The 15,629-nt window shown below is 41.7% G+C and overlaps 1 protein-coding gene across 4 annotated transcripts in view; it reads right to left on the bottom strand.

The window, feature by feature from the left end:
* Nucleotides 1-5,782: 5,782 nt before the first annotated feature.
* dennd5a (DENN/MADD domain containing 5A) overlaps nt 5,783-15,629 on the bottom strand; it is a 367,813-nt gene continuing 357,966 nt past the window's right edge. For all 4 annotated transcript variants that reach the window (XM_078549185.1, XM_078549187.1, XM_078549186.1 and 1 more), the window contains one exon: nt 5,783-10,805. In XM_078549185.1, coding sequence (XP_078405311.1) covers nt 10,622-10,805 — 184 coding nt within the window. In that variant the 3' untranslated portion in view covers nt 5,783-10,621. The remainder of the gene's footprint in view (nt 10,806-15,629) is intronic.

The raw sequence follows: 15,629 nt of genomic DNA, 5'->3' as shown, positions 1-15,629 counted from the left end.
TGATGATTGCACAATGTTCAGCACCATTCGCGACTCCTCAGATGCTGAAGCAGTCCATGAACAAATGCAGCAAGATCTGGACAATATCCAGGCTTGGGCTGACAAGGGGCATGTAACATTCGCACCACACAAGTGCCAGGCAATGACTATCTCCAACAAGAGAGAATCTAACCGTCACCCCATGATGTTCAATGGCATTACCATCACTGAATCCCCCACTATCAACATCCTGGGGGTTACCATTGACCAGAAACTGAAATGGACTCGCCAATTAAGTACTGTGGCTACAAGAGCAGGTCAAAGGCTAGGAATCCAGCAACAAGTAACTCACCTCCTGACTCCCCGAAGCCTGACCACCATCTACAAGACACAAGTGAGGAGTGTGATGGAATACTCTCCACTTTCCTTGTTGAGTGCAGCTCCCACAGCACTCAAGAAGCTTGATACTGTCCAGGACAAAACAGCCTGCTTGATTGGCACCATATCCACAAACATTCACTTCCTCCACCACCAATGCACTGTAGCAACAGTGTGTACCATCCACAAGATGCACTGCAGGAATTCACCAAGGCTCCTGAGACAGCACCTTCCAAACCCATGACCACTACCATCTAGAAGGACAAGAGCAGCAGATAGATGGAAACACCACCACCTTCACTGTCGCTGGGTCAATATCCTGGAACTCCCTTCCCAACAGTGGTGTACCTACACCACATGGACTGCAACGGTTCAAGAAGGAAGCTCACCACCTTCTCAAGGGCATCTAGGGATGGGCAATAAAGCCCATATCCCGTGAATGAATAAAAAAAACATAGGAGCATCACAACCAAAAATCAATCTAGTTTTCATGTTTTCATCCAACAGCCGCATACATGGACTTTTTAACAGGGGGGGTGGGGGGGTGGTGGTGGTGGTGGAATGACTTGCTCCTACCTCCCCAACTTCTCCTAGTCCAGGAACACTGTCAGTTGAAACATGCTGCCACCATCCCTGTTACTTCCATTCCAAATTAAAACTGCTTTATCATCTTTTCCAGGCCAGGCACATCCAAACCATCCCCAAACTCTAGATTTCACCAAAGCTATCCTCATTATTAACATTGGATCTTTTACTATAGAAATTTGTTGAAGTAGTTTGGCCCTGAAACAGGGCATTTTTGCTTAAGAAGTCCATAATGTGTTAAAGGTGGACACTTTAGAACTGTACCTCATCATTTTCCTCGTGTCTGCCGACTTTAGAAAATCACAGAAATCACAGAACAAGCTATACAGAGTAGTTGGCTTCCTGTTTGCTTGCACTGGCATTGGCCCTATTTTTAACTCTTCTATCTCTTCCACCTTCTCTGAATGCACTACATTGTAAACCAATTGTCTCAGCTTGAGATTTAGTTAGCTGGTCTCAACTGGGGCACTGGTAGGGGTGTGGGATTCTTGAGTTAGAGGAAGGGGGATGTCCATAATCAATGTTGACAATAATGGTCAGTTTTAAGAGGTTTCAGGGTATTTGGAACCAATTGAAATCATACCCCAACATGCAGTCAAAATCTTTGAGAGAAGAGGAGAGAATTGGTGAGGGGAAAACAAAGTGATAAACATAACTTCCAGAATGTAACTAAATGACAGCTTAGTAGAAGTTTCATACAGATAGAACATAGAACTATGTCACATCATGGGTTGGATTTTACGTCCCCCACTCCCCAGCTGGTTTAAAGGTGACGGGCTTATAAAATAAAATAGGTGGCCTGCCCGCCACCTTTCCACCCATCCCTGACCTGTCTCCCATATTACGGTGGGCAGAGAAGGTGTCAAGCAGCACATCTGTCCTTGGGCCTATTGAGGCCCTGAAGTGGCCAATTAATGGCCACTTAAGAGCCTCACTCCATCTCTGCTCGCCACAAGATGATGTGCAGCAGAAGGTGGAAGGAAACAAGGTGGGCAGCCCGACAGCCTTCACTATGTGCCCTGTGCCCATCAGTGGCATCTACCCCACCCCATCCCGCACTTTAAGCCTCCACACCAGCCTCTAAAACGCAGCCCCCAGGTCCTCCCCCAACCCATCACAGGGGTCTACCAGGCAGGTCTGTCCAAAATCCCCAGACTTATCTGAAGTTCGGGATCCATGATACTTCTTCTCCAGGGACTGCCTTTAAGTGGCCACTATTTGATTTTGGTGCTGCTGAGACAAAAGAGCTGCCAGCCAATCAGATCGGCTGGCAACTCTCTCGGGTGGGATTTCCTCTCAGAAATTAACAGAAGTCCCACTCTGAAACAATTAAGGCTGTCCTCAGCACAATATTGCTGTGCAGCAGTCAGGTTTTAGGTAGGCAGGCTGCCGACAAACTTTTCAGTAGGGGGAGGTGGGGAATATGACCCCCCCGGTAAAGTCCAGCCCCATGTGTTTTTCAGGAGAGCAATTCCCTGTCCATTATGGCATTCATTCATTCATATGTGCTCTGCCCAAATCAGATCCTTGGCTCATTGCTTGCTGATGCTTCATCCTGAGCCATGTCGTCTTATAACCCATATAAATTCACCCCACATATCCAAAAATACCCACTGCTGCTTTTTTACTGTTGGATGATTTGGTCTGATCCTCAGGAAACTGTAGTCTATAAATTGGTTTGGATTTCAAATCTCTAAATCTAACTTTCTTCTCCCAGTTACTGAAATGGAGACCCAGGAATAAACTTGATCATTGATTCAGTTGGGATAGAGGGACTTTATATTATAGCTACCAGGAGCCAATTCATGGCTACCAATTTTCCAGAATTGGAGCTGGACAAGAACCAGTATAAAGGTAACTCTACTGTGCTCCAGTAAAAAAGCTCTATACAAGGGCTTCCATTGCCAATCTCATACTGCCAACTGTATGCTTTATAAATCTGTGGGATTTTGGGGGAGGGGGTGCTGGAGGTAGGGAAAGAAAAGGAAACTATAGAGCTGTCATTGTAAATACCAAATTGTCAGGAATTTTGATTGAATTCACCAATCAGCATAGTGATGTCACTCTGAGCTGAATGTCCCATTTGGATCTGATGGGAATGGAATCAGTAAATGGAGATGAAAGAACCAATGTCCAAATATATATTTTGTCACAGGAAAACGCAATGGACCTTTGCAAATTGAGGCAATATAATCCAAAATGTCATTTATAATGTCTTAATGAGATGTCAAATCTGCATTTCAAAAAGGCTCAGAACTAAAGTCTGACAAATCCCCAGGACCTAATGGCCTGCATTCTAGGGTCTTAAAAGCAGTGGCTGCAGAAATAGTAAATACGTTGTTTGTAATTTTCTGGATTCTAGATTCTGGAAATGTCCCATCAGAATGAAAAATAGCAGATGTAATACATTGATTCAAGAAAGGAGAGAGACAGAAAGCAGGAAACTACAGGTTAGTTAGCCTATATCTGTCATAAAGAAAATGCTAGAATCTATTATTGAGGAGGTTACTGCCAGGGCACTTAGAAAATATTAATGCAATCATGCAGATTCAACATGGTTTGGTGAAAGGAAAATCATGGCTGATGAATTTATTAGAGTTCTTTGAGGAAATAACAAGAAATGTGGATAAAGGAGAACCTTTAGGTGTGATGTACTTGGATTTCCAAAAGGCATTTGATAAGCTGCCACATCAAAAGTTACTACACAAAATAAAAGCTCATGGTGCAGGTGATAACAAATTACATGGATAGAGGATGGGTTAGCTAACAGGGGTGCCACAAGGATCAGTGCTGGGGCCTCAACTATTTACAAAGATGTTGATGACTTGGATGAAGGGACGGAATATGATTGCTAAATTTGCTGATGACACAAAGATAGGTAGGAGAGTAGGTTGTGAAGAGGACATAAGGAGTCTGCAAAGGGATAGAGATAGTTTAAGTGATTGAGCAAAACATTGGCAGATGGCATATAATGTGGGAAAACATGAACTTGCCCACTTTGGCAGGAAGAGTAGAAAAACAATATATTATTTAAATGGAGATATGGGTGTCCTGGTATATGAATCACAAAAAGATGGCATGCAGGTGCAGCAAGTGATTAGGAAGGCAAATAGAATGTTGGCATTCATTGGAAGAGGAATCAAGTATAAAAGTAGGGATGTTTTGTTACAGTTGTACAGGACGTTGGTGAGACCACATATGTAGTACTGTGTACAGTTTTGGCCTCCTTACTTAAGAAAGGAGGTAATTGCATTAGAAGCAATTCAGGGGAGGTTCACTCGACTGATTCCAAGGATAGGGGTGGTTATCTTATGAGGATAGGTTGGGCAGTTTGGGCTGTATCCTTTGGAATTTAGAAGAATGAGAGCTGATTTTATTGAAACATATAAGATCCTGAGGGGACTTGACAAAGCGGATGTTGAGAGAATGTCTCCCCTTCTGGGAGATACCAGCACTAGGGGACACTAGTTAAAAATAAGGGGTCTCCCATTTAAGATGAGGAGAATTTTTTTTCTCTGAAGGTCGTTAGTATGTGGAATTCTCCTCTCCAGAGAGCAATGGAGGCAGGCTTATTGAATATTTTTAAGGCTAAGTTAGATAGATTCTTGATTAACAAGGGAGTCAAAGCTTATAGTGGGTTGACAGGAAGGTAGAGTTGAGGCCACAATCAGATCAGCCATGATCTTATCAAATGGCAGAGCAGGCCTGAGCTGCTGTATGGCCTACTCCTGCTGCCTATGTTTGTAACCCCCACTAATCCATTTTATTACTTGCATTATATTTCAAAATGCTGGAAAGGTAATGTCACTGAAGGTAAAAAAATTAAGGTCAAGGCACTAATTGAAATGAAACATTATTCAATATTTAAAGAAACTAATAGTATAGGAGCCAGTGTTCCATCATGTTATACTTCAAATATAATTTTACTCAAGTTATTTAATATCTATGTATTTGTATAAATACAACCCAACAATCTCTCATTTCTCTCTTTACCTCAATTTTTAAAAGGCATTTTTCTGCAATAAAATGTCCAACCAAAATTATTGGCTATGCTTTTGAATTGAATGCTGCTTTTCTATGAATTTAATTCAACAGTGCCCCTCTCCACTTTTAAAGTGTAACTGGGGGATTCATGGTAAAGACTGGATTGCGCTCTGCTCTGTGGTCAGTTTATTTACTTTCACACTAAAGCAATAAAATTAATGTGTTGGCCGTAGTGTCACTTTAAATCAATGGATCAACAAATCATGCAAATATTTGATTGGCGATATCTTAAACGGAACAGGAAAGAATTAAGTACATCAAAAATGACCAAATTTATGATCTTAGGTAGAAATATAATGATTTTGATTTTTAAAAAATAAATGAACAACACTTGTAGCTCATGCTGCATTCTACAGTTCGGGATATGTAGAAAGAACATTTAAAATGAGTATCCAAGTATAAATGAATATGTACATAACATATAACGAACAATTGGATTACAGCTCACATTGTACAAGACTGTACAAATCATTGTGACATTAAACACATCTTAGAAAACAACAGCAATATTCCCCATGGTCATGCCATGTCAAATTTTTACACATGATACATCTCTTCCATCAAATTTCACATCATGTTTATTGGGTCATTTTGATACAATGAATGCAATAAACTTGTAAGAAAAACTTATTTAAAAATGTAATTTTTAGTAAAGTAACAATGGACTTTTGTTGGCATTATGTAAAAGAGTACAATAGTGTTTTGTGGGCTTTCATTGCTCCCAACAATGATTACAAAATGAAGTTAAAATGAGTAGTCAAGTATGCTGAATATTTTTGGAATGTGTTTGTTTAAAAAAATCCTCTCTTCATTTCCCTTTATATATCCTATCACCATTTTGTATTTGCAATTTGTAATAATAATAATAATTTTTGTTTAAACTTTTTGATTTGACAGTGGGTTGATTTAGTGGGTGGAGCCTAATATACAGGGATGTGGGGCATTGGGAGGATTGGAGTGCATGATGCACCTGCTGTTGACAATGGTCAGTGGCAGCAGCAACAGTGATGACAGAGGGGTAGGAGGTGGGTGGAAGATAAGGGGAGTCCAACAAAACTACCCTGGCTGGAGGGAGGTGGGGGTGAACGGCATGGGGAGGGATGAGAAAATGACTAGGAAGAAAAGGGGCTGCACAGAGTGTGCAGGCTATTGGTCTGGCCAGCATACACTTAGTAGCCTGTGATGTGATATGGTGACATGCACCTACAAGGTGTATCTTAAACTGTTGTCAATCATTACCACCTCAACAGGATATGATGTAATAGTCCCATGACTTGTAATCAGCCTATAAGCAGCTGGACTAGGGGTAAGATGTATGTATAATAGTCTCATTTTCAAATCAAGAATCCACATATTGTTTCACCAATCCTTGTGTCTGATTGGTATGTTTATGTCGAAAAGAAGAATGTAAAAGCACAGGAGGTCACTCTTTTCATGGAGGTGGACATCAGCACAAAAATTTAAAGCTCTGAGGCATCATGGCACTCATGCTAGAGATGGAATCATTCAATCTCTCTCCAAGGATGCACACTGTCACTTGGAAATGCTACCAGAAGTACACATCTCCCATTGCTGTTCCACAAGTTCCCTGTTCGTGGATAATAAATTAGGCTCAGTATCTACATCCTGCTTACCAGATATTGGAGTGTTATAGCCTAGCTATTTCTACTGCCGTACGCACCAAAGTATTTATCTGCAGTGGTGAAGGGTACGCATAAATCATGTGACAGTGCATCCTCAGAATGCCTGATCTCCTTTGAGAACTCTTCGGCCAGGTCCTTCATTAGGTTCCTCCATTACCCTTGTGGGAGATCAAAGAATGAATTAGTGCTGATATTGAGAAAGGGTATAAACTCAACATTGTGAATATCATGACATTTCAGTTACTGGCGATAGCCAAAGAAAATGAGTGACTGTTAAGTGCCAAGTGGCAGTGCATTATCTATTTGCAGTCATTTCTCTTGGCCACCCTCATCTCTCCATTGCTGACATTGTGTGTGCCACTTCACCGATCTCCAGAGTGTCCTCCTCCAATTCAATCAGGATGGATATGGCTGCTAGTCCACCCTGGCTCTCTGCCTCTCCCTGGAGTTGTGCGCTCTTTTCTCCTGCAATGAAAGAGAGCAGAGAGTTATGAGTGTGAGAAGGGGAATATGCTAAGGTAGAATGGAGAACATTTGAGGAGTGTAGCTGTGAGGGATGGGTGCACGTGAGCAATAGGATGAGGGTGAATGTAGGAGATTTGAGGAAGTGCCTAGAGAGAAATGAATGTGTGAAAGCTGTGTTGGTTGGTGGTGTGCAATGCAGGAGAACGTTAAGCAGGTCAGAGAATGATGAAGTCACCTGAAAGTAGTATGGAATGCACCTTTCCAGGTCTAATGAGATCATAAAATCTTTTTCAGCACTGAATCCAGGTCCTGAGCATTACACTCTTGCAGTTCACAGTCTCTGCTACATCCAGCCACACCACCTTCATTAGGTCATGCTGGAGGCCAGCCACCCAAAAGAGTCAGAGAACTATGAGGGACAGCTTTGCAATGTTTTCCTTCCCTGTTCTTGGCTTCAAAAGCAAGTTTCCTGCAGCCATTTTGACCACTGCTAGGACCCCTTTAAGTATAGAACCTTCATTGACAGTGTTGGTCATCATCATGCCTGCACTTTGTGATTGTTCAGAAAAGCCAAAAGCGGGATGCTAATGCCATGGCTGAGTTAAAGAACCATGGCAAACAGGTTCTCGACGCACTAATGGCCTTCCCGCTGCATGCCTGTCTACTCTATGAAGATTCTGCTCTTAAATCCATTAGCAATTGGCAGGAAAATATAGCTTCGACAACATTATGGTAGGCACTTGGTCTGGCAGCACAGAATTGTAAGTTTCTAACATCTCCACCATTTGGGAATGTTTTGTGATTAATTCCTAGAAATAAGTACAAACCATTTTCTTCTAGCAAAAGTATCAAGTCCAAGCCCAAACTTCCTAAAGCTTTTAAATCAAAGCTTGCAGAAAAGTACCACAATATGCAACTGGCCAATTCAGTGGATAAATTTGAGAGCCATGTATGTATTTTTTAGCTTTTTATTTTGTTTAAAATCATATTTTGAACATAGAAATTTCAGTTATTGAGGAAAAATGGAGGTCAAAAAATTTGAAAAAGTGCTTTAAATGATTGCATAAGTTCACAGTTTAAGAAAAAACTGTAGGTTCTTCTGACTGAGCATTCAAGATTGGTTGTTTCACAAGATTTTAGTAGTTGCTAATAATGGTCAATTTCAAGCTTCTTTTCTTTCTTGCTTCCAATATGTCTGTCCACAGTTACTTTTTCTGATTTGGTGCTGTATCATCTAGAGCCAATCAACAAACTGGAACAGTGAAGTGTTGGCGCCAAAATTGTTCATGCCAAAAATGTTAACTCAGGACAGAGAAATAAGTTGAATATGTATAGAAAGTGTGCTATATAAACATTTTTAAAAATCAGGTGCAAAAATCTCCCTGATTCAAATGGTGCACACATCATTTGCATGGGAATATGCTATATATAATTTTATTTGCAATTTAATTCCTAGAAACACAAAAAAGTGTTTATGTACTATTTTAGTTTGGAACATTTGTTGTGAAGTATCAATGAAGAATCAAATCATTTTAAAGCAAGAGATCAATTTTAATTATAGAAATGCAGATTATTTGGTAATTTTTGTATGTGCATGTCCAAACAAGCCTGAATATAGGTGAAGTGGAAAGTCTGTTAAATACACTAACTGAATGTGCATTATTTGGAATAGGTAAATGTTCTTAAAACTGATATTATCACATTTGGATGTCAACCTCACATATAAACCTGAATTTAAAATTGTATAGAATGTACGGCACAGAAACACATCATTTGGTCCAACTGGTCCATGGTTTTTATCCTCCACATGAGTCATCTCTTACTCTTCTTCATCTAACCCTATTAGCATAACCTACTATTCCATTCTTCCTCATGCGTTCATCTAGTTTCCCCTTAAATGCATCTATGCTATTTGCCGCAACTGCGTCTTGTAGTAGCAAGTTCCACATTCTCAGCACACTCTGGGTAAAGAAGTTTTTCCTGAACTCCCTGTTGAATTTATTACTGACTATTTTATATTTATAAATGTGATCTCCCACAAGTGGAAACATATTAAGCATTAGGCAAGTTCTACGGTACTGTTCTGACACAACTGAGATACACTGTATAAAACCATCAAAACGGTATGGAAGAAGAGAAGTCAATATGCCTACTTAGTGCTGCTGCCTCCAGGTTTTGTGGACAGCAAGTCCGGAAATGTTAAAATCTAACCAAAAACAGAGTAGCCTTGAATACAAAGGTGATAACCGTCTGGGTGGAATTTCCTCCTCTGTTCCCTGGACTACGGGTAGCACTGCAATAGGTTGTTGCAGCCAATTAGAAAATGCACTGAACACCAATACTCCTGCATGCACACAGAAAAATTGTGTCGTCAATGTACGATCTTTTGCAATACATTATGGAGGCAAAATTGGTCTATGCCATTAGCATGGAATGGGCTCATAACAAATCAGCAGCTAATTTTTCACCATGGCCGTTTTTATTTTCCATTAATTTGGAAAATATTGCCAAGATTTTTAATTTCAAACCAAGGTGAAAGCAACAGTAAGAATAAGAAACGTATTTCCAAAAAGGGTCTGAAATATCATTCTGTGAACTTCAATGTAAAGAAGATTTGGCACGGTGAAAAAAAGACTGTCAATTTATGACGAGCCCATTGTGATAATTACACCCTCCTTATTCTTGAACTTTAGCCACAATAAGCAAATTCTGTTTAAAGGTAATATTTCCCATAGAAAGTTCATAGGAACTTGAATGTCAAGGGAACATGTTTAATTATGGGCAATCAAATCTCCACTTTGTTATAGAAGGCAAATGAAAGCAACCAAGAAGGGGCATGGAAGAATGAGTATTTTTTTTATCAAAAAGAAATACAAATGAGTGTATTTTCTCAGAACAATATCAGTCTCTTATCTTTAACCCATCAACATTTGAAAAAATACTACCTATACTCCAATTAAATTTACAAGAATACTGTCTATGTGTATGTTTGTATATTATACATATTACACACACATATATATATTCTTACAAACATATGTATATATGTACACTTTTTTAAGCAGCTACAAAGTAAATGCTATGCACAATTCAGTGCACTGGATATATGTACATTTTTTAAAAATTCAGACACTATTTAAACTGCAAGTTAACAGTGCAAATATTGGCCATCTACAGAAAAATAAAACAAACTTAATACTTTTTACTTCCTTTAGAAAAACAAGTTTGAAACAAGCATCGTTCTTGAACAGGCTGCGCATTACTATTCAACCAAGCAAACCTACCGACAGTTGACAGTAAACATTAAAAATCGGAGTGTATGTGCATTCTTTCAAACCTTAGAATAGCCTGATGTGTCCTCAGGTACAGGTTCAAAAAGGCTCACTGCACATATAATATGGCGAATAGTTCTTGCAACTTCAAAACAAGTTGCTGAATTCCAACATTGCATGTATTTTTAATTTCAAAATTTGTGTCATGTATGCACCATTTCTGCAAACTCTTCTGTTGGATGCTGGCGATTGGCTTTAAATATCAATTCCTTTGACCAGCGATGTCTCAAGTGTGATATTAAATTCCTGCAAGGTTTGCAGCACTCGAATTAAGGAGTTAACTAGGGTATGGTCTTTAATCAGAGCTATATCTTCATACATCTGAGCGATGATGGGGCAGTCGGCAAGCAGAGCAATCCAGTGATGCAAGAGATGATCCCTGTCAAGTTAAAAAAAGACACAAGGATGGATCAATCCATTTAATCAAATGTGGGAATGAGGTACAACTGCAAAAAAACAAAAGTATAGCATTGGGATTGTAAACCAGGTATCAGATTGGTATAGGCAGGAATGAAAAGGACAACATTCAGTGGCTGAATTGCAGATGAGCTTTTAAATATACAAAACCAAGTGACATATATGCATTTGATCAAACTGAGAGATAAATATAAGATTAGTATGGCACTAACATTTAAATTAGTAATATGTTTTGAATAATTCTTTATGAAATATTTAGAGAGAACTGAAATGTTTTATAGGCCTCTTATTCTCCATCTGGTACAACAGTCCTTGGAGACTTGGACAACTAGTGGAGCAACTCTGTTGCCTGAACAAAGCAGTCAGCGTCAAAAATTGCAGGCACCTTGTTAACATTTTCCTCTCCAAAAAAATCTATATTTATGAAGTTTCTTTGTGTCACTTTCTCTTTTATAAGAATAAAGTGCAAAAACTTCCCAAAGCCTTTAATTTTGCAACTTTGAGGTTGTTTATGGTTAATGCAAATAAAGTTAACTATGTTAAATAATTTTTAAACAAAACACCAAGTAACAATAGTGAACACAGGAGTGTAGTACAACCACATTAAACATTTATACATAAATGTTACCTATGGGAACTTCTATACAAGTAAAATTTCACACACATCTATTTGTTGATGGATCAGTATCAACTCCTGCAAATTTATAAATTTGACTCTAAACTAGTTACATTGGGCCTGAACTTCCATGGAGTGGCAATCATCGTCAGATTGCTACTCCATGCCCAATTATTTCCGTCAAATATTTTTCGATCCTATCTTGCCTGGCCTTTCGACTCATGCCGGGAGAGATCCAGGCAGTGCAGCACGTCCACGAGGCCCAGCAGTTAAGTCCAGAAGAGTCAAAGAGAAGGAGGTCACGCCTCATTTTTACGGCACTAGCTACTGTAAACCAGGTAAGTTTAAAGGTCCATTGAAATTTAAAGGTCCTTGATATGCCAGGGAGAAGTAAGTGTCAAAGGTAAATGGATAGGATTTGGGGGCTTGGGGGGGAAATTGGAGGTCAGGAGGTTTGGGGGTCAGAGGGGTTTAGAGAAGGTTGAAGAGGTCAAGGGAGGTCGGGGGGGTCAGAAGTGGGAAGGGAGGATGTCTGGCCTCGGTGGGTGGGGGAAGAAGGTTTGCACTTATGGGCAATTGCCATGTAAACCTTCCCTGTGAACTTCTGAAGGGGGTTTCCCAGCGTATCTTTGGGGTAACCCCCGATCCGATGCTGGGGAGTTCAGAAATTACAACCCATTATTGTCTAACCATCCCTTGTTGTCCAGCTCTGTTTTATTTGATTGAGCTATTACCTATCTGATGATGGTCAGAGCATCTCCAGCAATGCCGTCCCTTCTTACCTCTCAATACTCGGCTGAATTTTTCCAGAATTGCACTAAGTGCGGTAGCAGGTGGGTAAAATGGAGTCCTACCCGCCGATGAAAACGGCGGATTTTCACACCGTATCTGCCCAAGCCTGCCTCAGTATATATTCATTCCCGCGAAACACGCCATTTCCATGGCGGGCGGGATCTCATTCATCCGCTTGCCATCACCCCTCTGTTGCATCACACCAGCCACCATCGTTAAAAGGCAGCCGCCAGCAAAGCGCTTATCGCCACCAGCTCACCACTGCTGCCTGGGAGACATGGCCTGCAAAGGCAAAAAGACTGCAGCCCCCTGCTTCAATGATGGGTCACTCAGGCGACTGCTGGATGCCGTGGAGGCCTGCCGGGATGTGCTCTACCCCTGCTCTGGCCGCAGAATGGGTAGCAAAGTCACCAACCTGGCTTGGGAGGTGGTGACAATGGTGGTCAGCATCAACGCCCTTCAGAAGAGGACAGCCACCCAGTGCCGCAAAAGGGTGAATGACCTCCTCAGTTCCAGCAGGGTAAGTCACTCTTTTCATCATTCCCAACTTACATACTCACAAACCCATCACACACCCACAGGGCCCTCACTCTGCCAGTGCAAGGGACATCACCATTCATTCTTTTACACACACCATCATTGTCCTCATCCCGTCCATGGGACCACTCACCACCCACACAGGTCAGCCAGGCCCAGCAGGCATCCTGATGCACTCTCCCCATCTCTATCCATGCAGGACAAACTGGTTCACAACAGGAGGGAAAGGTCGCAGACAGGTGGAGGGATGCTGGAAATCAAAGTTTTCTCAGAATTTGAAAACAGAGCCATCCAGCTGGCTGGCGATGACCATAAGACCATAAGACATAGGAGCAGAAATTAGGCCAATCGGCCCATCAAGTCTGCTCCGCCATTCAATCATGGCTGATAGGTTTCTCAACCCCATTCTCTCGCCTTCTCCCCGTAACCTTTGATCCCCTTACCAATCAAGAACCTTTCTATATAAAAACAAAAAACTACTGCGATGCTGGAAATCCAAAACAAAAACAGAATTACCTGAAAAAACTCAGCAGGTCTGGCAGCATCGGTGGAGAAGAAAAGAGTTGACATTTCGAGTCCTCATGACCCTTCAGAACTGCTTCAGTTCTGCTGAAGGGTCATGAGGACTCGAAACGTCAACTGTTTTCTTCTCCACCGATGCTGCCAGACCTGCTGAGTTTTTCCAGGTAATTCTGTTTTTGTTAAGAACCTATCTATCTCGGTCTTAAATACACTCAATGACCTGGCCTCCACAGCCTTCTGTGGCAGTGAATTCCATAGATTCAGCACTCTCTGGCTAAAGAAGTTTCTCCTCATCTCTGTTCTAAAAGGTCTTCCCTTTACTCTGAGGCTGTGCCCTCGGGTCCTAGTCTCTCCTACTAATGGAAACATCTTCCCCACGTCCACTCTATCCAGGCCTTTCAGTATTCTGTAAGTTTCAATCAGATCCCCCCTCATCCTTCTAAACTCCATCGAGTATAGACCCAGAGTCCTCAAACGTTCCTCATATGTTAAGCCTTTCATTCCTGGGATCATTCTCGTGAACCTCCTCTGGACCCTCTCCAGGGCCAGCACATCCTTCCTGAGATACGGGGCCCAAAATTGCTCACAATATTCTAAATGTAGTCTGACCAGAGCCTTATAAAGCCTCAGCAGCACATCGCTGCTTTTATATTCTAGTCCTCTCAAAATAAATGCCAACATTGCATTTGCCTTCCTAACTACCGACTCAACCTGCAAGTTAACCTTAAGAGAATCCTGGACTAGGACTACCAAGTCCCTTTGCACTCCAGATTTCTGAATTCTCTCCCCATTTAGAAAATAGTCCATGCCTCTATTCTTCCTACCAAAGTGCATGACCTCACCCTTCCCCACGTTGTATTCCATCTGCCACTTCTTTGCCCATTCTCCTAACCTGTCCAAATCCTTCTGCAGCCTCCCCGCCTCCTCAATACTACCTGTCCCTCCACCAATCTTTGCATCATCTGCAAACTTAGCCAGGATGCCCTCAGTTCCTTCATCTAGATCATTAACGTATAAAGTGAAAAGTTGTGGTCCCAACACTGACCCCTGCGTAACTCTACTAGTCACCGGCCGCCATCCTGAGAAGGACCCCCTTATCCCCACTCTCTGCCTCCTGCCAGACAGCCAATCTTCTATCCATGCTAGTACCTTGCCTCTAACACCATGGGCTCTTATCTTACTGAGCAGCCTTCTGTGCGGCACCTTGTCAAAGGCCTTCTGGAAGTCCAAGTAGATAACATCCATTGGCTCTCCTTTGTCCAACCTACTCGTTACCTCCTCAAAGAATTCTAACAGATTTGTCAGGCATGACCTCCCCTTGATGAAACCATGCTGATTTTGCCCGATTTTACCATGCACTTCCAAGTATTCTGAAATCTCATCCTTAACAATGGACTCTAAAATCTTACCAACGACTGACGTCAGGCTAATCGGCCTGTAATTTCCCATTTTTTGCCTCACTTCCTTCTTAAACAGGGGAGTTACATTAGCGATCTTCCAGTCCTCTGGGACCCTCCCTGACTCCAGTGATTCCTGAAAGATCACCACTAATGCCTCCACTATCTCTTCAGCTATCTCCTTCAGAACTCTGGGGTGTAATCCATCTGGTCCAGGTGATTTATCCGCCTTTAGACCTTTCAGTTTTCCTAGCACCTTCTCCTTGGTAATGGCCACCATACTCACCTCTGCCCCCCGACTCTCTTGAACTTTGGGGATGTTACTCGTGTCTTCCACTGTGAAGACTGATGCAAAGTACCTATTCAGTTCCTCCTCCATTTCTTTGTTCCCCACTACTACTTCTCCAACGTCATTTTCCAGCGGCCCAATGTCCACTTTTGCCTCTCTTACCCTTTATATATCTAAAAAAACTTTTGCAATCTTCTTTTATATTACTGGCTAGTTTATCCTCATATTTAATCTTCTCCCTCCTTATTTCTTTTTTAGTTGTCCTCTGTTGGATTTTGTAGGCTTCCCAATCCCCTGGTTTCCCACTGCTCTTTGCCGCTTTGTATGCTTCCTCTTTAGCTTTTATGCTGTTCCTGACTTCCCTTGTCAGCCATGGTTGCCTCGTCCTCCCTTTAGCATGCTTCTTCTTCCTCGGGATGAATTTTTGCTGTGTCTCCCAAATTACTTCCAGAAACTCCTACCATTGCTGTTCCACTGTCTTTCCTGCTAGGCTCATCTCCCAGTCAATTCTGGCCAGCTCCTCCCTCGTGCCTCTGTAGTTGCCTTTATTCAACTGTAATACCGTTACATCTGATTCCAGCTTTTTCCTCTCAAATTGCAGGGCCAGTCCTGTGCTGACGGTGAGGTTGGCAC

This window comes from Cetorhinus maximus, chromosome 9 (assembly GCF_964194155.1).
Source record: "Cetorhinus maximus chromosome 9, sCetMax3.hap1.1, whole genome shotgun sequence".
In the NCBI taxonomy this organism is placed as follows: Eukaryota; Metazoa; Chordata; class Chondrichthyes; order Lamniformes; family Cetorhinidae; genus Cetorhinus; species Cetorhinus maximus.
This window is presented reverse-complemented; position numbering and strand designations above follow the sequence as displayed.